The 22,478-nt window shown below is 27.8% G+C and overlaps 1 protein-coding gene across 4 annotated transcripts in view; it reads right to left on the bottom strand.

The window, feature by feature from the left end:
* LOC100206897 (rho guanine nucleotide exchange factor 12) overlaps positions 1-22,478 on the bottom strand; it is a 120,411-nt gene that overhangs the window by 29,945 nt on the left and 67,988 nt on the right. For all 4 annotated transcript variants that reach the window (XM_065788090.1, XM_065788091.1, XM_065788092.1 and 1 more), the window contains 12 exons: positions 21,243-21,333; positions 20,895-20,938; positions 20,701-20,714; positions 20,087-20,119; positions 13,532-13,550; positions 13,052-13,077; positions 12,914-12,935; positions 12,717-12,760; positions 12,547-12,632; positions 12,001-12,020; positions 11,727-11,786; positions 74-125 (listed from right to left, as the gene is read on the bottom strand). In XM_065788090.1, the coding sequence (XP_065644162.1) occupies positions 74-125; positions 11,727-11,786; positions 12,001-12,020; positions 12,547-12,632; positions 12,717-12,760; positions 12,914-12,935; positions 13,052-13,077; positions 13,532-13,550; positions 20,087-20,119; positions 20,701-20,714; positions 20,895-20,938; positions 21,243-21,333 (511 nt within the window). The remainder of the gene's footprint in view (positions 1-73; positions 126-11,726; positions 11,787-12,000; positions 12,021-12,546; positions 12,633-12,716; positions 12,761-12,913; positions 12,936-13,051; positions 13,078-13,531; positions 13,551-20,086; positions 20,120-20,700; positions 20,715-20,894; positions 20,939-21,242; positions 21,334-22,478) is intronic.

Below are 22,478 nucleotides of genomic sequence, written 5' to 3'. Positions count from 1 at the left end.
TTTAATTTTATTTTCTACATATATTTTTTCATGAAGTATATTTACAAAAAAATTATACAATACTTTAACTTACCATGAATAACTTCCTGTCGCTTGATCTCTTTTCCTTTGAGTTTCTTTAAAACCTGCATGGAAACGTGTATATACATATATACATACATATATATATATATATATATATATATATATATATATATATATATATATATATATATATATATATACTGTTAAAGATCAGCATCAGGTCAGCAAAAAAAAAATTGATACAAAGATGTTACCATAAAACATAGAAATGAAACACTTTTAGGTCAGCAGTTAGGTTGGCAATGTCAAATGCTGACCCTAATTCCGAGGGCTGTATGTATACACACACACACATATATAACTTTTACGTAACAATTAAAAGTTGCTTAAATGTTAAAAATAAGCATTGAAAGAGACCATTTTTTACTATTAAAATCTCTTTTGCTTTACAAGCAAAGAACTATACACACATAATTAATTAATTTATGTAATATTTACTGTTGTAACTAACTTAAATATATTTACTGTTGTAACACTCTTAAAAAAGTTCCGGTAAAATTTGCATGAACTGTTCAGGTTATTTTATACGCCTGAAACTTCAGGCAAAACAACTGAAAGTTCGATCGTTGCGTTCTCATGATACCTTTGCCTGAACAGTTCAGGATTAATTTAGATCAACAGTTGCTGTTGATATAAATTAATCCTGAACTTTAGACAAAACGCGCGAACCTGTAAAAACCTGAACTTTTAATCTTAATTTTTCGCATTTTAAAAGAATGTGCTTGGTAATGTTAAAAAATTTAAACACTCAAGAGTTAATTAATTATTTGATTTCAAAAGGAATTTCTGTGGAAACAACAGCGAAACTGTCGAGTAAGTATTTACTACATAAATTTAACTAGTTGAAATAACTTTGAAAATGTTATCTTTCGTAAACTTTATATTTAAACGTGAAGATATTGACGGAGATGCATTTTTGCAAATGAACTCTGTTTTGTTTCATTGTATTGGAATAAAAATGGGTTAAGAAATAAAGCTTCAGTCTCTCATTGCAGCACAAAAGGTGTACTTAATATTATTATTTACTTTTTTTAAGGATGTCAATGTGTTGTTACTTTTGCCCCAAAGATTTTTCAACTGTTGCTTGTTACATAATTACTTGAGAAATGTTCATCTTTTATTTGAGACTTGTCAACTTGTCGGTGTAATGTCAGTGGTTGTATACAATTGTTTACTACATATAATATGCTAAGAAAACATATAAATAAAGACCATACCAGTTTTGTAGTTAATATTGATCGAACATTTAACATAAGTTGTGAAAATCCAGTAACACCTAATTCTGAAGGTAAAAGTAAAATTAAAATAGACAAAGGATGCGAGAAAAATATTAAAGATGTTGCCTCACCTATTGTTGATGAGTATAGCATATCACAAGCAGAATTAAAATTTATTATGGCTTTAACGTCTTCCAGTTTTATTCCTTTAAGTACTTCAGAGTTTGTTAAAAACTGTTCACAAAACCTAATTGAAGACATACTTAGTTATTTACTAGGTAAAATAGTTTCAGTACTGGAAACATCTAGGTGTGAGAAGCATGTAATAGACAACTTAACAGAAGAGTTTAACAGATGGAAAGCACCTTTTAGTGGAATTGATTCACAACGTCGAATATTATCATATTTGAAAAATAAAGCCCTTTACGTTGAACCAGTACCACATTCAATGGGTGAACAATGGGATACAAAACGTGACAGAAAGACTAAAATGCAAATACAAGTCAAAGTAAAAGATTTGTTTTATTACATACCTATTGAATTATTTACATACCTATTGAACAAATTATACAAATATACAAATTAATTACATACCTATTGAAAGCACAATAAAGCTTGTGTTGCTACAGCCAAAAGCTATGAGTATGTTAAAAGTGGAGCAAGTATCTAATTTTGAATTTGTTGAAGATTAGTTTTGTGGTGAAAATGGTAAAAGGTTAATGGCATATGCTAAATTTAAATTTCCTAAAAGTTTCCCTTTGTTTATTCAAATATACTTCGATGAAGTAGAGATCACAAATCCTCTTGGATCAAACACAGGCATTCATAAACTTGGTGCTTTTTATTTTGTGATAAAGAACTTTCCTCACGCAGCAAACTCATCCTTAAACAATATTCATATGTTAGCATTAACTTATGCAATAGACATAAAGAAATATTCAGCAGAGCCAGTGATAAAAGTGATTGTAAATGAATTGCAAAAACTTCATGACAAAGGATTTGATATTTTTATGGATGGACATATTTTTAAAGAAGACAAATAAGCTCTAAGAACTGAAGTGTGAAGTTAAATTGTTTCTTTGTCATGTGTTATATGATGTCAAATGTATGTCCATTACAGAACTGAAAAGGCGCATCAAGTTTATGGATTATGGTATCGTCTGCAGCTCAAAACCTAGTACTATTAATGAGTCACGCATGAAAAGTACTGACTCTTTACTAGGTCAACGCTCTACTCAGATGCTTACACTGTTTATGTATTTGCCACTTATTTTGTCTGATGTTATTGATAAAGTAGATACACAAAAGTGGAAACTTTACTAAATCTTAAAACAATTGTGTGATGTAATTTTATCTCCAAATTTAAATTGTTTACAAATCACATATATTGAGAAACTAGTAATGGAACATCATTCAATGATGAAAGAATGTTATCCTGAGAAAAAACTTCTTTAAACGCATCACAGAATGATTCATTATGGAACTATTATAAAACGAAGTGGACCTCTTCTTCACATGATTGTTATAAGATATGAAGCCAAACATAATTTTTCAAAAAGATTAGCTCATATTGTTTGCAACTTTCAGAACATTTCTTTTTCAATTGCAAAGAGACATCAAATTGCTCATGCCTTAGCATGACTCATGGATGACTCATGGTCCCCTAAAAACCATTGCTGATGTAAAAAATGGTGAAGTGTTTTTAGTTTTAGAATTAGAGAACAAAAATCTTATTATTCCCTTTATTGGTGAAGAAAGTGAAGTTTTAGCTGTTGATTGTGTTACCATATTGGGCCAGAAATACAGATCATGTGAAACAGTTCATTATGATTTTAATAGTGATGGTGAACCAAGTTTTGCTCACATTGACCAGGATTTTGTTCATAGTGAAGTTGTGTATTTTTTCACAACAAAGTGGGTTGTCCACAAATAGTGCAATCTATCTTTATCTTATTGTTGTTTACTAGATAACCAAAAACTATGTATAAGAACATGTGACATAATAGATTACAAACCTCTTAATGCAGTGCGTTGTTTGAAAATAAATTGCCAGTTCATGCTTATTATTTTGAATCATCAACTATGTCAAGATAACTTTCTATACCTACCCCATGAAATATCTGGCCATATTGTAAATATTTATTATACGTAGTTTAATATTTTCTGATAAGTTCTATGGCAAAAACAACCTGTTTATTATAGATATAGTAACATACATACATACATACATACATACATAGAACCCTCAGAATTAAAAAAATAAAATTAGTCGGAAATAAAATGCAGACCTTAAACTGTTTTAAATAGGCAAAAACATTTTTTAGTAAAATATGTTTTTGCCTATTTAAAACAGTTTAAGGTCTGCATTTTATTTCCGACTAATTTTATTTTTTTAATTCTGAGGGTTGTATGTATGTATGTATGTATGTATGTATGTATGTATGTATGTATGTATGTATGTATGTATGTATGTATGTTACTATATCTATAATAAACAGGTTGTTTTTACCATAGAACTTATCAAAAAATATTAAACTACGTATAATAAATATACAGAAAGTATAGCAAATACAGAAAGTATAGCAATATGCAAGTTTAAGTAAATTGGATTATTTGTTATGTTTTAGGAACAATCCACAGATTATGCGCAGACAGATTATTCACAAAATGATTTCACTATTGCAAATAACCATGTTTCACTTAATCAGACTAGTTATATATCAAATTCCAATCCCTTTTCAGATTCAACATATTCACGTGATAGCGATGTTCTTCATACTCCAGTACTTCGAATAGACAATATCAAATTTGTAATTTTTTAATTTAATTTTTAACTGTTTTTTAAAACTATAAGGACCAATTTTAGTTTCTGAAAATATTTTCAAAAAATTTCTTCTTTTTTAGGATGTTTGTAAATTGCTTGATGAGCATCAGACAGGTAAACTTGTCATTATTGAATATGACACAACTGGAATGTTACTTAAGTACAGATTTGAAATGGTTCATATTCTTGTTAACATTATGGTCAATAAAGTTGGAAACTTGTAAGTCATTACATGTGATTTTACAGTTTGCTCTAAATATCCTTTTATTTCTGAATATTTTATGCATAGTAAACTTTTTCAAACACTTTTTTATAAGATTATATAAAAAAATGAACAGAATAAATAAATGTTAAGTTGGTGAATCATGCTAAGTAACCAGGTAGGAAATCTATCTGTTTAACTTAAATCTATAACATTTTTTAAATATTATGGTTATTATTATTACTTTATTATGTATTTACTTTAGGTATCCATCAAGAGCAACAAAAACAAATCTTGCTATGTCAATCATTAACGCTTTTCCTAAACTGCAATCTGGTGGACCTCTAGGATATGTATGTTATTTAACTTTGTTATCTAAATGTAATTAGTTTCTTTGCTGTTTAAACTGCATTATCCTTATTTAAATATTTAGGAAAATTACTATTGCGCTTATAAGGAAAATAACACCTCATGGACATATCGAGGAGCGGCTGAAAACAATTAGGAATTTTGATGGTGTCCATGCCCAAGCTACTCAAAAAGGAAAATCCATTTCCCCAACAACTTTTGATGTTGCAGGTAAGCCTAATAAAACTGTAAGTCATACTTATATATACAACAAATGCTTAACTATTTTTTTTAGTTCCTTTTTCAAATGAAGAGCAAAACATTATAAGTGAGTTGTCATTTGATGACATTCAGTATGATTGAAAACAATTTATTCTTGAAAAAACTAGAATATCACGAAGAAACTGGATTATGTCATCAAAACCGCCTTTTCATGAGTTTATTCGGAAATTCCCCCCATTTAAAGATTTAGGGTTTGATGTAAGTAGTTTTGTTTTTTACATTTGTAATGTATATCCTAATGTCTTGGATTACTGCTATTAGAGTATTACTAGAGTAAAATTGATTTTTTGTTTGAGAAACATTTAAGGACTCTTAATTATCATTATATTAGTTTCAGAGAGAGTTTACAGCAACATTTGAAAATGCTCAAGATTTGCTTATGCAATGGGAGAATATGGCTCCTCATGTTATTACTTGGGCTCGTAGAAAGGCGAATCCAATGGCTAAGCAACTACTTTTAGAGCTTGACAGCCAACTAATATCTTAAAGTGGTATGTCACATCATCTTCTTTAATTACTGTTTTTATATTTTATAACTTTCACTAACTATTTAAAACTATTTTCTTTATTCTGAAATATGTACTGTTTGAATTTTTAAATGTTTTTAAAAATCAAAGATCGAAATATGGAATTTGCATTTCACTTGCTTCCGTACATTCTTCAAGTGCCTCCTAGAAATAAGATTCGACCGTCTACAGCTGAAGTTGCAGCTCACTTTATTCAAATCTTTCCTGTAAGTTTTTTGTTTTTAAGTTTAATATTTCTAGCTAAATGGTATGTTCTATAAACTAGATCAATAATAATTTCGCTTCTATATTGTATCTTAATTATTTTTGTTTTTACAAAGGACACTACCACTATGGAGACTATAATTGATGCAAATAGACATACCTCTTTCATGCATCCATTTGTTATTACACTAGGGGCTCGAGGCAACTTGATTCAGTCCTTTATTTTTATAGAAGACAATGTTATTCCTATTAGAAATGGCATGTTGAGTGCAGTAGACCGTTTACTGAAACTATACTTCGTTATCGATATTGAATATGCGCCAGAGTGCAGACATGTTTTACATTTTTTACAACGTGTAGTTATGGGTATTAATGATGATTTGCCGTTGTCAAGAGGTAGCAGTGATCTGTCATTGTTTGTTAATGAAAAATTAAGAAGTGGATAAACTATTAATGTTTTTATTTTAATGGATACCAATAAATTTTTTATTTTGTAATTTATATTGAGTTTGTGATGTGTACATATATGTGGCTAAGTGTACCAATATGGCTAGTTTAGTCATATTGGTATACACAATATAATAAAAGTTACCTTGTATAACAGTTATCTAGTAATTGTTTGGAAATATTTATTTTATCTTACTCAAAATATTTACTTGTAGACTGAAAGCATTTTTATATAAACAAACTCTTATGTTACAGCTTATTTTTTAAGTCGTGATCTATGTTTAAAAATCATGTTTAAAAAATCAAAACTTAGCTTAAAAAAATGGAAAACTTTATAAAAGTTTTAACAGCGTAATTTGTTATCCATAAATATATCTGACATGTAAATTCTAATTGTAATGATATTTTTAATTCTATTGAAATTATTACAAAAATGTTTATTTGAATACACTTGAGCATTTAAAAAAAAGATATTTTCGTTACTGCGAAAAACTTGGGAAAAAAAACTTATTTCTCAAAATTTATTTGATATTCTTCTACTTTTATATCATATATTGGAAATATTTTTTTTCAAACAAAGAAGTCTATATAAATATTAAATCTCCGAAAATATTCTCATTATAAGCAACTTTCTTACATATTCAATTTTTTTTAAATACTAGTTCGGATTCATATTTGCTATTGCGCCAGTTCAGGTTTTTGTAAAGAACTATTTCAGGTTACCTATCGCGGTTATTCAGGTTTCAGTTCAGGTTCAGGTGAATTGCCGGAATGTTCGTCTGGCACTTTTTGAAGAAAACTAGTTCAGGTAAAACGCCTGAAGTTCGTATAATTTACCGGAACTTTTGCCTGAACTACAGTTCAGGTTCAGGTGATTTGCCTGAATATTCGTCTGGCACTTTTTGAAGCAAACTAGTTCAGGCAAAACGCCTGAAAGTTCGTATAATTTACCGTAACTTTTGAAAAAGTTGCGGTAAATTTGAGTGTAGAAAAAGCAAGAAACAAAGTTTCATTTGTGATATTCAGCGCTCTAAAAGCCTACTGAACAATACCCTACCAACTTATACTAGTCTCAGAGAAGTTTACCTAAAAAAAGACTTATACTGATCTTATGGAGAAGTTCAACTTTACCATGACCTGAAAAAAGACTATAAAAATACAATTTTTTAAACACAAAATTTACTATGAGATCAAAGAGAGAAAAGAATGAGAAAGGCTCACTTTTAATAGTATGCATGCACAAGAAATTGAAAAACTGAGATGTTCCACACAACAAATGCAACAGAACTTTTAAAGTTGACAAATAAAAAAAGAATAAATCTAACTGCAAAGGCAGACTATCAAACTTTCAAGACAAAATTTTGTTTTATCTCAGAAAATGCAATTGCACGAACATAGTGTCAATTTACAAAAGCTAAAAAACAAAACAAAACAATGTTTCATCAAACGTATGCAAGTTCCATCAAAAGATAGTTCCTTTAAGACTAGAGACAACAAATAAAGATGATATTTATTGCTGTTGATTATGAAGAAACACCAAAACTCAAGATGAAAGTTGAAAAAGAGAAATAAATTAAGAAGCTGAAGACCAACAATACCAGAAGTAAAGCGGATTCATCTGAAAGCACTTTTGATGACATTGACATTTTGACACTGACATTACCAATGTCGATGAGTACATTTTAAAATTAGTCAAAACTAAGCCGAAGCTAGATTGCAAATGTACAAAAATGACAATCTCTTTACCATTGCTCACTAAAGTTTAAAATTAGAATGGATTCTCAAATAGAATGACTGCTATTTTAACAACTTTGGATATTTCAGTAACACTACTTCATTATTAGGCTTCAGACACAACTCAGTCACTAGTATAAAAAAACTGAATGTGAAGTCAACATAAAAAATGGATGTGTCAGCACTAATTTTATCATAGGACACATCATTTTGCTTATTTTTATAGCATATGACTTTTTCAGAAAAATTTTAGTCAATGCAGCAACACTCTTGCGGCAGCAGGCTATAAGATAATTGATGTATGTACTGAAGCCCCCATATATTTCATTATGACATCGCACTGATTATCTAAACGCATTCAATTTTTTGATAAAAAAAAAAACAACAAAAAATATCTTGAACTCATATAATAAAAGTAATTCAGGACAATTTTTATAGAAATGTATATAATAATATTGTGCATTACATGTAATGAAAAGAAATTAGGATTTGTAAAGTATTTTTCAAGTTTTAGCTGTATTAGTACTTAATTGGCAAACTTTTGTTTCTTATGACTTCTGTGCATCTAGAAGGCATACTACCTACAAGTCTTTTTAATAAGTCATTTGGCAAAGCAATCCAACCGGCAAAAAGAATTTAGAACAGTTCATCTTCATTTGATGCCGTACAATCTTGTAATCTTCTATCCAATATAGAACAAAGATTTCCTATTGGATTTATATTAGGAGACTGTACTGGCCAAGACATAACTGGTACCAATTTTGATTCCAGATATCTTTTATTCAATTGTGCCATATGTTTAGGATCATTATCTTGTTGAAAGGTGTAGTCATTATTAGGGAAAAGTTCTTCTAAACTTGGTCCAAGTTGATTGACTAAGATTTTGTGATACAAATGCTGGTTCATTGTGCCCTCCACTCGGTAAAGCTTTCCAACTTTGTGTGCACTAAAACAACCATTTTTATTTGCTTTCCAGCAAAAAACTCACCTGATGCTTTTATTCGACAAGATATTGTCCATTTTGAGATATTAGTAAGGTTCAAATTTAGTTTTATCTCAGAACATTCATTTTACAATCTTTTTTGACGAAATTACGAATAAACTTTCTCCCAGATCCAACAGAGCTTTCAGCTGTATTAGTGTGTTTATATTTATTTACCAATCTACTAATAGTTAAGTTTTGTCATTTAAAATGTTTTCTAATGCTTCTGTTAGACTTTCCTTGGTCAGTAGCTTCAATAATTTGTCCAATTTCTATATCTGTTAATTGTTTTCTAAAATATTAAATGTGTTTGTATTAGTGCTGAGCACAAAATCCGGATCAATCCATATCCGGATTACCGATCCGGATTGATCCGAATTGAAACAAAAGTAACAATCCGTTTAATCCGGATTAAAATACCAAATCCGGATTATGATATAAATCCGGTTTATTTAAAAAAAAAAATACTTGGAAAAATTAAATATAAAATTTAAAAAACTCAACACTAATATAAACATTTGGTGAAAATTTAAAGTATTTACATTGAGTTACAACCATATAAAAAAATCAAAATCAATTTCGTCGAAAACTGTTTTTGCGTAAAAATTCCCATTTTCCCCGATTTTTTTGAAAACTACTGAAATATGATATTAGATGTAGGTAAGTACTCTGCTTAGAAGTAAGTATCAGACCTTTTATTCAGTTCCTGGCATCCGTAAGAGACTAGACTACTAGAGACAAGAGAGTACCCAATACCTAATAGTTAATACATATTAAGTATTTTAGTAATGCACAGGACACAAGATTACAAGATGTTAATGTTGTTGAATAATATTGATTGAGATAAATAATTGACAATATAATAATAGGATTGTTTATAACATAATAATAACACAATTTTCAATGAAATATACACATATTCGTAATTTTAGGAGCTACAAAAATGCGCAAACTATGGCCGTTTAATCGTGCATTATTCAATATTTCGCCGAATATTTATTTTTTCATGCATGTGGCAGTACTAGTTGGGTCTCCTAATTCTAATCTTCATGGGTTATTCTATTATCACGTGTATTATTGTTGTTCAGAAGTGCTATAAATAAATATTGTGTGCGTTCTACAACGAGTTATCAGATATCAATTATTATTGTACTTTTATTATTATTTAATAACAGTCGTCAGTCATGAGGCAATGTTATTTATTTTCAGTACTCACTGTTCTGTAGTTTTTTGTAGTCTACTAGTTACTAATTTACAGCTCAGTAATTTGTTATTACATTAGTACTTATTACGTATCGTATCGTAATTTGTATTATATCATTTATATTTTGTTATTAAACTGTTGATATTTTAAACTTTACCTATAAAAATGTCTCAAATTTGGACAAGTTTTACCAAAGGTATTGAAGAACGCAACAAGCACTTAGTATTTTGCAATGCCTGTGGAAAATCATTCAAAACTTCAGGCAGTACAGGTAAATTATAATAAAAATGAAAAGATTTTATTATAGAAATCTAAAACAATAATTTAAATATCTATAATATAGGTATGTGACTTTTATTTATTTTATTTAGTAATTATTAATTACCATTTGCCAAAGTATATTAAATAAAAGCAACTACTTACTGATTTAGTTAAATCATTGATTGTGGAGTTGGGTTTGGGACCTCCTAATAATTTTGATTAAAAACCCATGTTATATATTATCTATATTACAAGATCTATATTACAAATAACTTGAAAAAATGAAAAAAATAGATTAATTGATTAGAAAAATCAATAAAATAAACTTTAACACCTTTGACTTTTTATTTTAAAACCACATGAGGTTAGATTTAACTATGAATTGCATACAAATACGCACATAACATCTCCTTTTTTTATTAATAAAAATAGTAAATACCTACTTGCTACTTTCTAATTCCTAGTTCCTACCTCATAGGTGGGTATCTAATAATAAATTGGGAAAAACTCGAAAACCCTGGTGTATTTGCTATTAGGGGTCTTATATTGAGTCGATTGTCAATAGATCTGAGATCGTAATTCGAATTATTTAGGTTGATACTTGATAATAATGAAAAAATAGCTGATTATCTCAAAAACAATGAAGCTGGTTTGGATTCGAAATCCAAATCAATGGATTAAATCTGAAATCCGAATCGACGGATTGGATCCGTGAATCCGGATAAAACGGATTGATCCAAAATTCGGATTAAATAATTGTAATCCGGATTGGTCAAAATAATGCTCAGCGCTAGTTTGTATTAATCTGTTTTTTAAAGATTTTTAATAAAAATATTAGTGTATATATAAACATACCTTTTCTGTCCAAGATTTTTTGCTACCAAACCCAATTTTTTTAGTTTTGTTTCATTATACATTATGTACTTAAAATCAAGAAAAATTGTTAGCGTTTTTTTTTTTTGCACCCCACTGTATGTATGCATGTATATATATATATATATATATATATATATATATATATATATATATATATATATATATATATATATATATATACATATATATATACATATATATATATATATATGTATATATATATTTATCATTGCAGTTAGAAAGAAATAATTTTAAAGAAATTTCCCAGATACACTATATAAAGAGAGCTTATGGACAAGACCAGCATGCTTTTACTGTTAGCCTTTGATATGTCAAAAGCAGTAGTAGACTTAATGTGATAAAACATGCGAGGGCAAGCAATCAATGTTGTATCTATATATTAAAATTAGGATCAGGAGTTTTTTGCAACACAGAGATCAACTAGATGCACTAGCTCTAATAAAACCCAATTAGCAAATTAAAAACTCATATAGTATTTAATTTGTATATAGTATCTTTTAAAACATATCTAACCTTTTTATCAGCTGAATCTTGCCAGTTTGGAGTCTCAGCCTCCACCTCCAAGTCAGAGTCCTGTATAAGTCAAACATAAATGCATACAAACATATATATATATATATATATATATATATATATATACATATATATATATATATATATATATATATATATATATATATATATATATATATATATATATATATATATACAAACACACAAATAAGGATATTTATTTTATTATTCATATTATTAACAACTTTTATAAATAATTGATTAAAAAACTTACTAGCTCTTCGTCTGAATTCACTTAAAATAAAAATAAAAACATTAACTATTAATTTTTATTTATTATAAATTATTTTACACATTTTATATTAAATGACTTAACATTTTAAAACAATTAATTAAGAAGCTCGTCGCTAAATGTATGTATGTATGTATGTATGTATGTATGTATGTATGTATGTATGTATGTATGTATGTATGTATGTATGTATGTGCCAGCACATAATGTATCAAACAGATAAGTAAAAGCTAAAATACCTGAATATGTAAATAGACCTAGAGAGCAACTTTTACTTTTGAAATATAATAGCAATTAATTACTTTCATTCTATCACTGCAAGTTACTTTAATTATGTCTTTTTTAATTTAAGGAATAGCTAAACTTCGTATCTTTTAAATAATAGGTAATCAAAAATTTTTTTCTTGGTAACTCAAACTATATGGTTTTTGGAGGTTTTGCTTTTAATTTTTCTTCCCACAAAACTAGTCAATATTACAATTTCAGGTAAAGTTATGATACTACATTGACAATCATAGATATACTGACCTGAAATTTCTGGAGGTGGTGAATCACAACCAAGAAGAGGGCGTAAATTAGAGGTTTGTGTTGAACCACCATTGAAAGTATCACTTCTTAATAGTATTTAAAAAAAATTTTTATATGGTCATAAATAACAATTAGATCAAATAATAATTTAAATTTCAATAAAATAATACTTCATTCCAGGTAATGTTCCTCCTCCAACCATTGGCTTTTGCTTCTAAAGAAAGAAGTAAGTTCAGTTTTTATGTCTGATGATAATTTATCAACAGTCATAGAAGCAGTTTTTTGATGTAACAATTTTCATGTTTTTATGATTTAGTGTAGTGAGAGAAATAATTAAAAAAAAAAAAAAATTCAACACAAAAACTACCTTTGGGGCAATCAAACTAGTGCTGAAATAAAAACATAATAGAAGAATACAAACATAATATAAATTTAATGTAAATGTTTAAATTGATTTATAATAAGTAAATAAAGTTAAAAGATTAAAATAATAAAAAAATCTTACGATTTTGTCTTTTTAGAATGAGAGTCCTACAAATTAATATTAACTTACATAATAAAAAAAACATGTTTACCAAAATTAGATGTAAACAACTTTAACTTTCTAAGCACTATGTTGAAAAAATTCCCTCAAAAAGTTATAAATGCACATTTTTCAGAAATTTTTACTCTGAAGAAATCCTAATATTGTTTTTTCAGACAACCATATTCTAAAGAAAGGTTTCTAAAAATCATAAATTCAAACATTGTTTCTAAAAATCACTATTTATTAAAACTACCACAGTTAACAAGTAAAAAAAACTTGATGGCATTACATTAACCATAATTCATGTGCATTTAAATCAAATAATGTATATATGCTTTTAAATAAAATTTATTATTACAGAATTATTTGAAATATACAGTTACTTGTAATTGTACACTGTTAAGTTACATTTCACAATTTTGCCATGTTTAGTTGAATTGATGAAATTTACTTAGTTACCTCTTGAGGTGTACTTGGTCTAAATTTAAAATAAAATATCAAAATTAAACATAAAAAATAAAAATAAAAAATAAGTAAAAAATTTTAAAATATATAACATAAATAAATTTAAAAAAGATAATGCTACAAATTGTTTGAGATAATTACTTTCAATTAATTTTTTCTTCTCTTAACTACTTAAAATTAATGAATTGTAATTAATTTATATCAATTTATAATTGATATAAACTAAAGAGATGCAGTTTTATCACAATGAAACTCAAGGCTCAAGGTTGACAGCTATTACAGTTTTAACTACATTAACAAAGTTTTTTGAAACCTTGTCAAAAAGTGAAAATATTAAAAAAAAAATTTTTTAACATCTTCGCTTCCAAGGCTGCAAGCAACCACTAATTAAAGTTGGAAAGTACTGGAAGAGAAAAGATGAAGATTGTAGACCAAGATAACGATCGACAGACAACTTAAAGGATCGCAATATATATGAATCAGGAAAGCAAGATGAAGGAAGCGAATTCCAAAGAACTGATGTTCGAGGAAAAAAATTAGATGAATAAAAAGTTTTGGAGCACTTAGGAACAGTAACAGAAAAAGGATAAGACTTAGTTGAATGACAAGTAACACGAGAATGAATTTTAGTAGATGGCACAAGAGACGCTAGCTCTTTAGAGCAGTGCCCATTATAGTATTTGTAGAATAGAGAAAGAGAAGCAGCATTACAGCGATGTCATAAAGGTTGGAGGTTGGTTGCAAGAGCAGGTCCAACTATGTTTACAATGCATTTTTGCACCTTATCTAAAAGAGAAAGGGCATCATTAGAAGATCCATCCCAGATATGGCAACAGTATTCCATACAAGGCCGGATTTGAGATTTATAGAGATAGAATTGAATCCAGAGTAAGAAAGTGTCGAGCTCGATAAAGAAACCTTAATAATGCAACCTTAGCAGATGCTAATTTTGCAATGGATTTTATATACCATTTCCAAGAAAGATCAGAAGTAAGAGTTAATCCAAGAAGATGAAGGGTAGATAACTCATTGAGTACATTACCGTTCATAAATATAGGAAAAACTAAATTATTGCAAAACCAGGAGTAAAAAAATGGCAAGCATGATAAAGAAAGGTAACCTTAGCAGATGCCAAGTGTGCACTCGATAGGATATATTATTACAATCGATAGGATACATTATTACAATCGATAGGATACATTATTACAATGAGAGGTGATGGAAGATGTTTCAAGAAAACCTAAAGTCGAAGGCTTAGTGTGTTGATAAAGTGTGTCAATATAGAAATATTAACAGACTTAGATGCATTTATCAATATAGAAATATTAACAGTATTGCAATAGGGGAGATGGGGGCGCTTTGATCATTGGGGTGCATTGATCTTTTAGTGTTTACTCTTAGTTTTTTTCCAAAACAAGTGGCGATTTGAATAATATATTCTAGAGTAAATAAGAAATCTTTTATATGTGAAATTTTTTCAAAAAATTTACGCAAGGGGTTTAAAATAACAAATTCGCATTTTTCATCATGAAAAGTAATTTTATCCAAATAGCATAGTAATTAAATTAAATCTTTATTGAAATCACTATATAAATACAAAACCATCCTATTATGTATGTTTTTTAATTATAAAAAAACATACATAAAAAGGCTATATTAAATATAGCCTTTTTATGTATGTTTTTTTATATAGCCTTGGCTATATAAATATTTGTAACTTGTAGTTTGTGCTAGGTTCATATATGAGATATAGTTCCCGTTATGTTGTCTGTACCTATAGGGGTACATTGATCTTTGAACGTGTGAGGTACATTGATTGTTATAATAATATTTAATATACTATCATTAAACTAGTTCTAACTAAAAATAATAACATTTTGCCTTATTATTATTAATTATAAGTATTTAAAAGTTTTATTTTCAGATTTGTGCAGCAAAAATTGAATAAAAATTTATGCTAGCCGTATGTGGTTGTGTTTATAATGAAGTTAAGATTTTTCGACAGAATCAAACTGTCATTTCACAATGCAAAGTTCTTTAAAAATATAATAAATTTGAACATCTTGAAGATCTATAAGAAACTCGTTTGTACAATTAAAACCTTTTTGAAGTTTTTGAAAGTGTATATTGATTATAAACTACAAAATTCTACTCTTTTTGAAACTGTTTTTTTGCGTCAACTGATGACTTAATGTTTCTAATACTTTTTTAGTTTTTTAGTTAAAAAAACATAACATACTTATACTAACTATATACGTTAGTAACCTGATTCATTTCCTTTATTTTTTAATCATTATTATATATAAAAATGCTAAATAAATTCCACAGTAGTTATAAATTACCGCATTCGTTATATTGATACCTTTTATTATAATATTTATTAACTTTTTTGAGCTTTTAGTATTTTACTATCATACGACCTTTGTTTTTAAGCTTTACGCTTTTCTAATAATTCTACACATAAAATATAAGATTTTTTTTCATTTAAATATAATAGTTTTAAACACGCAATCAACGTCCCCCAATGAGATCAAAGTACCCTAACTAGTTGATCAAACTACCTCGTAGTATGGGGTACATTGATTGTTTGCAAGGGTTGCATTTAAATAAAAAAATATTATACTTACAAACATTTTTTTTGTATTGACATTTTTACAAAGCTAGATAGTTCTACTATAATTATGTAATAATAAGCTCTTTTATCTATGATGGTTAATTTGCAATAAACAAAAAAATATTAAAAGGATCACTGCGCCCCTATCTCCCCTACTTATGAGTTTTTTATGAGCCACCTTAGAGGTAATATTATCTAGAAAATCATTAATAAGATGAAAAAATACAGGAACAAGAACCGAGTCTTGTGATCTTTTCCACATACCCCATATAAAGAGAGTTTATAGGGAAGACTAGGCATGGCAGACTTTATTGAAAGCTTTTGATATGTCAAAAGTAGCAGACTAAATGGGGTAGAGTAGAAGACTAGAGTTGTAGACAAAAGTAATTAAGTAGACTAAATGTGGTAGTACAATAGTGTTAGAACGTTTGGATTGGTAGACTAGAGTAGTAGACAAGAGTATTAGTGGACTAAATGTGATAGTACAATGCTATTTGTGATAGTACATTATTTGTTTAATGTGATAGTAGTGGACTGAGTGGGGTAGAGTAGAAGACTAAAGACAAAAGAAGAGTAGTAGACAAAAGTATTAGTAGTCTTAATGTGGCAGTACAATGCTATTTGTGATAGTACATTATTTGCTTAATGTGATAGTTTAATGCTAGAACCATTGACTCACAATCAAGAGGTTTGCAGTTCAAAACCATGCCCAGAGGTGATGGTACAAATAAAATAAGGGGGGGTGAGTCCTTAAAAAGTATTCCAGCCTTACTTGTGTTTCAGAATTTAATTTTTAACAGAAAGTTGCAAATAAGAATTAAAATATTTGAAAGACATGAGCAGCCTCCTTGACTTTAGTTTAGTCAGAAATAACTTTAGCAGCAAAAGCTGTGGTGATTTGGAAGTTAATAATAGATAAAAAAACTAATAAAAAATAAACATGAGTTTCTGGAATGCCAAGAAGTATGTGGAAATTAAATTCAAGAGATAAAAGATAAGACAAGTTAGTTGCCAGGGTGGTTTGAATGTATAACTAGGGATTAACAGTGAATGGTTATTAAATTCAAGAGATGAAAGAGGAAAAAGTTCTTTGTAAATAGTTCTTCCTTAACCTTGGGAGAGGTAAAAAAAAAATCAGAAACATATATAAGAGACAGAATGCTAAACTTGGCTTTGTTAATAATACTGACAAAAACTTTCCAGAAGTTTTTAGAACCTAGCTTCTGAGATAAAATAAAAGGTTTACCTATCTGAGAATAATGGACTTTAGAGTCAGACAATACTTTTTTGCATTGATTTTATGTTAAAAATATGAAAAAATATGGAAATAAAAGATTACAATTACTATGAGCAGAATAAAAGCATAAAATGAATCTGGGAGCTTATGTGTAATTGAGCTTATATAATCAGCTAAAATATAATATAATCAGCTAAAGGACCATCACAAAAATCAGCTAAAGGACACACACAAAAAAATCACAAAGTAAATTCCAGTTAAGTTTAAGTAGTTAGAAGTGCAATGATATCTGATATGGTTATAAGTGCAAAGATATCTGATATGGTTAGAAGTGCAATGATATCTGATATGGTTAGAAGTGCAATGATATCTAATGTAGTTAGAAGTGCAATAATATTTGATGTAGTTAGAAGTGCAATGATATCTGATATGGTTAGAAGTACAATGATATCTTATATAGTAAGAAGTCCAATGATATCTGATATGGTTAGAAGTGCAATGTTATCTGATGTAGTAAGAAGTGCAATGATATCTGATATGGTTAGAAGTGCAATGTTATCTGATGTAGTAAAAAGTGAAATGATATCTGATATGGTTAGAAGTGCAATGATATCTGATATGGTTAGAAGTGCAATGATATCTGATGTAGTTAGAAGTACAATGATATCTGATATGGTTAGAAGTGCAATGATATCTGATATGGTTAGAAGTGCAACGATATCTGATATGGTTAGAAGTGCAATGATATTTGATGTAGTTAGAAGTGCAATGATATCTGATGTAGTTAGAAGTGCAATGATATCTGATATGGTTAGAAGTGCAATGTTATCTGATGTAGTAAGAAGTGCAATGAAATCTGATGTAGTTAGAAGTGCAATGATATTTGATGTAGTTAGAAGTGCAATGATATCTGATATTTCTAGATTTGTTGTTGCTTTAGGTTTAATTTTTGATTTTGTATTTAACAGTATGTAGAGTTTTTTACTTCAATTTAATTGCGCTGACCATTACACAATTAAACTTATGTATACTTGTATGCTTATACTTGAATGCTTATATCAAAAAATCTATTCGGTTGTATGCTTAAATCAAAAAACTATTCGGTTTATTCTAAAAAGTAAACTGGAGTAATAGTTAACATTTAAGCTTTAAACTCAATAACTTTTAAGTTAAAAATATTTTAAGGCTTTTTTTATTTTTATTTTATAGATGATTTTTTACGCAACAAATACACAAAAATTGAAAATAATTTTTTTGAGAAATCAATTTTTACAAAAATAGTTTTATGAAACTGGCCATTCATAATTCACATCATTCAAAGGATTAATCCCTTAGACTGTTGACTTTCTTGGTGGCTTTTTGTGTGCCAAAATAGTAGCACTGTAAAACATTTTTCAAAATGTCTTGGAGTATTTCTGTAAATGTTATAACATTTGTTTGTGCAAGAGTCACTACAGTTGTTCACAATGCTGACTGTTATAACATTTGTTTGTGCAGGAGTCACTACAGTTGTTCACAATGGTTAGATGATACTGAAGAGTTAAAATGAGAACAATAAAATGCAGAATGCAGAAATAGCAGAACATAAACAGAAACAGTCTCAGATGAATATGATAAAGCTAGTTGGTGGAAGCCAACCAATGTTATGAAATTCAGTGATTATTTATATTCATAGAAATGTGGCAAAATTTGTGTTCATGGAAATGTGATACTCAAATTAAAATTTCTGTTCAAGGAAATGTGGCATTGTAGTTAAAATTTTTTTTGTATTTGAACAAAACTTTCTTTGTTAAACTGTAGAAATTTGTAGCTGCATAAAATTCTTTAAGTAACTGGTGTCAAACTTTTGTAATGCAGCAATAAATATCTATTCCAAATGGTTGAAGTATGTGGGACAAATGAGCTAATAAATATATCAGCTTGATGTTATTGTATATGCAAACACATGCAACATTTTAAGTAACATTAGTTACCTAAGGCATTCACATTTTAATGTGGGTCTCTGCCCAAGATTAAAATGTGAATACCTTTAGTTAAAAAAATTAATTGATTAAACTACTCAATTTAAGTAGAATTAGCTGGAATCAATTTATTTACTGATGTAAACACTTCAGTGTAGCCATAATGTAGTGTTTAATCATCAAATAAAATGTTTACTTAGATGTTGTAAATAAGATGTTTGATGGTCCTCAAAACACTATTCGTTGTACAGTTGTGATTGATTTGTAACTATGAATTGCGACAGAATGACACCAGCAGCAGAAATACAAAATAACTTTACACTTTTGCAATGGCATCTTGCTAATGTTCTACCAAAAACCTAATTTGGTAAACTAATAAGTAATGTATCAAGAACAAATTTAAATGATGTAAATGCTTTGTATTTTCATGTTTGCCATACCTATACAATGCTAGTTGCTTTTTTTTTTGCACACGCTTACATTTTGCCTGTATATGATTTGTTCTACAGCAAGTTGCAATCTTTTTTTATAGGGGGAGAGCTTTAAAGTTATTGTGAGAAATAGATTTTTTTACAATAACTTTAAAACCTTTAGATAAAGCAGAGAATTCTTTACAATATAATTTAAAAAAGCTTTTTTTGTTATTGTAATAAGTTATTCTAATCATATCTTTTATTGAAAACAATTTGAAAACAAGAAATGTTGCTGAAGCAAAAAAACTGTATTTAAAAAATTACCTTTCCTTGTCAACATCAAGATGCTGATCAACACTAAATAACAAGAATAAATTTTAGGAAAGAAAAATCTAATTTATAGCATTTGTAAATACAATTTGTAGTTTCCTACATCCGTACATTTTTCATATAATTTGTAAAAAAATGTTTGGAACTAACCCACATTTTTTGTCCAACACATTTTTGTAAGAACCAGTAAAAAAGAAGGAATAAGTTGAAACAAACGGGTGCTCATTCATATCTCCATTTTCTGACATTATTTATTTTAACATGTTTAATCTACTAATACCCTCTATACAATAGCCTATATCCATAGTTGCTTTAATAATGTATATCAGTTTTTAAGTTCATGATTAAGTGTTGAAGCAGTTTGGGATATACTTATTATAATACCTTCAATTTTATTAAAAAGTTAAAAACATTACTCTTCAGTTAGCAAAACACTTCATTAATGTGTCAAAATTTTTAAAACTATATCATTAATATTCATAAAGTAACAATGAATTATTAAAACTTTATTCAAAATCATAAATAATTAATGATGTCATTACTGCTGTTTTTAATATGTAATACTTATGCATAGAGTGTTCAAATTCAATACTTTTTAAAAAACCAACCTGTCATCAGGAACCTAAAAAAAATTTGAAAAAGATGAATAAAAAAAATAAAAAATGAAAACATTAAAATACAAAAATGACAACATTAAAATACAAAAATGACAACATTAAAATACAAAAATGATAACATTAAAATACAAAAATACAACATTAAAATACAAAAATGACAACATTAAAATACAAAAACTATTTACTGCATCAGTTGGGTCACTTGCAGATGAATTAGCACGACCCTTCTCTAAACAAAGTAGAAAATATTATTAAATTTAAATAGTTTAATTAAATAGTTTAATATTAAACAATTTCATCTTGTTTCAGCATTTATAATTAATTTTACATAGTATAAGAATATTAATCAATACTTATCTTCGCATAATATTAATCAACTTTTTTAATAATAATTTTTATTAATAATAATTTTAATAAATTTTATTAAAGCAATTTACAACCATTGAAAAGCAACTAAATAGTTGTCAATCGTTTTATATTTTTTCATTATTTTGAAAAACAATGAAAAAATTATATTGAACAAAAATACTGACCACCAATAACATCTGTAGTATCATCATAACCAGAAGGCTTTAGGTAGGCAGGCTTAATAGATAAAGGTAGGTTCTGCTTAATCTTAAAATCCTAAAATAAAAAAAAACTGACAGTAAACTGGTCTTAATTATTATGATCCTAAATTAAAAAAAAAGGATTTGAAAATTGTATCTTTTAGCATAAAAATGTTTTTATGCTAAAAGATATAATTTTTATCGATGTTTTTTTATAAAATTAATATTACTTTGAAATTTTTATATAATTTTGTTATTTAACTATTTTTTATGTTTATTTTTGCACTATTAGATAATTTTAAATTATTTTGGTTAAAATGCTTTGATAGAAATCATAAGAATAATAAAAATGCTAAAGTGGGCAAAACTACATAAAAAATGGACCATCAATGGCTGTAAACACGGACCAACATGTCGAAGTTTTAAATACTTAGTTTTAAGATAAGAAAAAAAAAATCATTGAATTAAATAGTGTGTATTATTGACTGTAAAACATGGTGGATGTAATGTTAAGGTGTGGGGCTGTTTTGGTTAGAATGCCACAGGTGACTTTGTGAAAATAGATGGAGTAATGGCGAAAGTAGTTTACTTGCTCACTTAAAAATTATGCTACACCGTTGGAAAAATTATGCTACACCGTCGGAAAAATTATGCTACACCGTCGGAAAAATGGGTTTATGAAAAGCTATTTATTTTTTCAAAAGAAAATGACTTGAATTTAAACCATGCTTTTTAAAAAATTGTTTCACTTATTTGACTGAGATCGAGAACGATCAAATATTAAGTAAAATGATTTAGCCTCCCCAATCACAAGATCTCTCTCCTATCTGATTTCTATGGGATGAATTAAAAGTAATATCATAAACTAATGCTAAATGATGCATAAGATGTGGACAAAACTTATTTATTTTTGGCATAAAATTGACTCCGACTAATTGGATAAGTCATTAAATAGAATGCCAAGAATATGTATGGCGGTTATTGTCGCTAAGAGTGATTAAAAGGCAAATAAATTATAAATTAATCTAATCAGACTTATATTAATTTTTTTTTAAACCTAATAAAAAGGAAGATAACATTTAATTCAGGTAGACTTTGCTTACAGTTTCTCTCCCAATAGTAAGTAAAACTATGATATCTTATTTCGAAAAGTATGACTATTCGAATAATTACGGACGCTAATGTGTATATATATATATATATATATATATATATATATAT

This window comes from Hydra vulgaris, chromosome 01 (genome assembly GCF_038396675.1).
Source record: "Hydra vulgaris chromosome 01, alternate assembly HydraT2T_AEP".
NCBI classification, from domain to species: domain Eukaryota; kingdom Metazoa; phylum Cnidaria; class Hydrozoa; order Anthoathecata; family Hydridae; genus Hydra; species Hydra vulgaris.
This window is presented reverse-complemented; position numbering and strand designations above follow the sequence as displayed.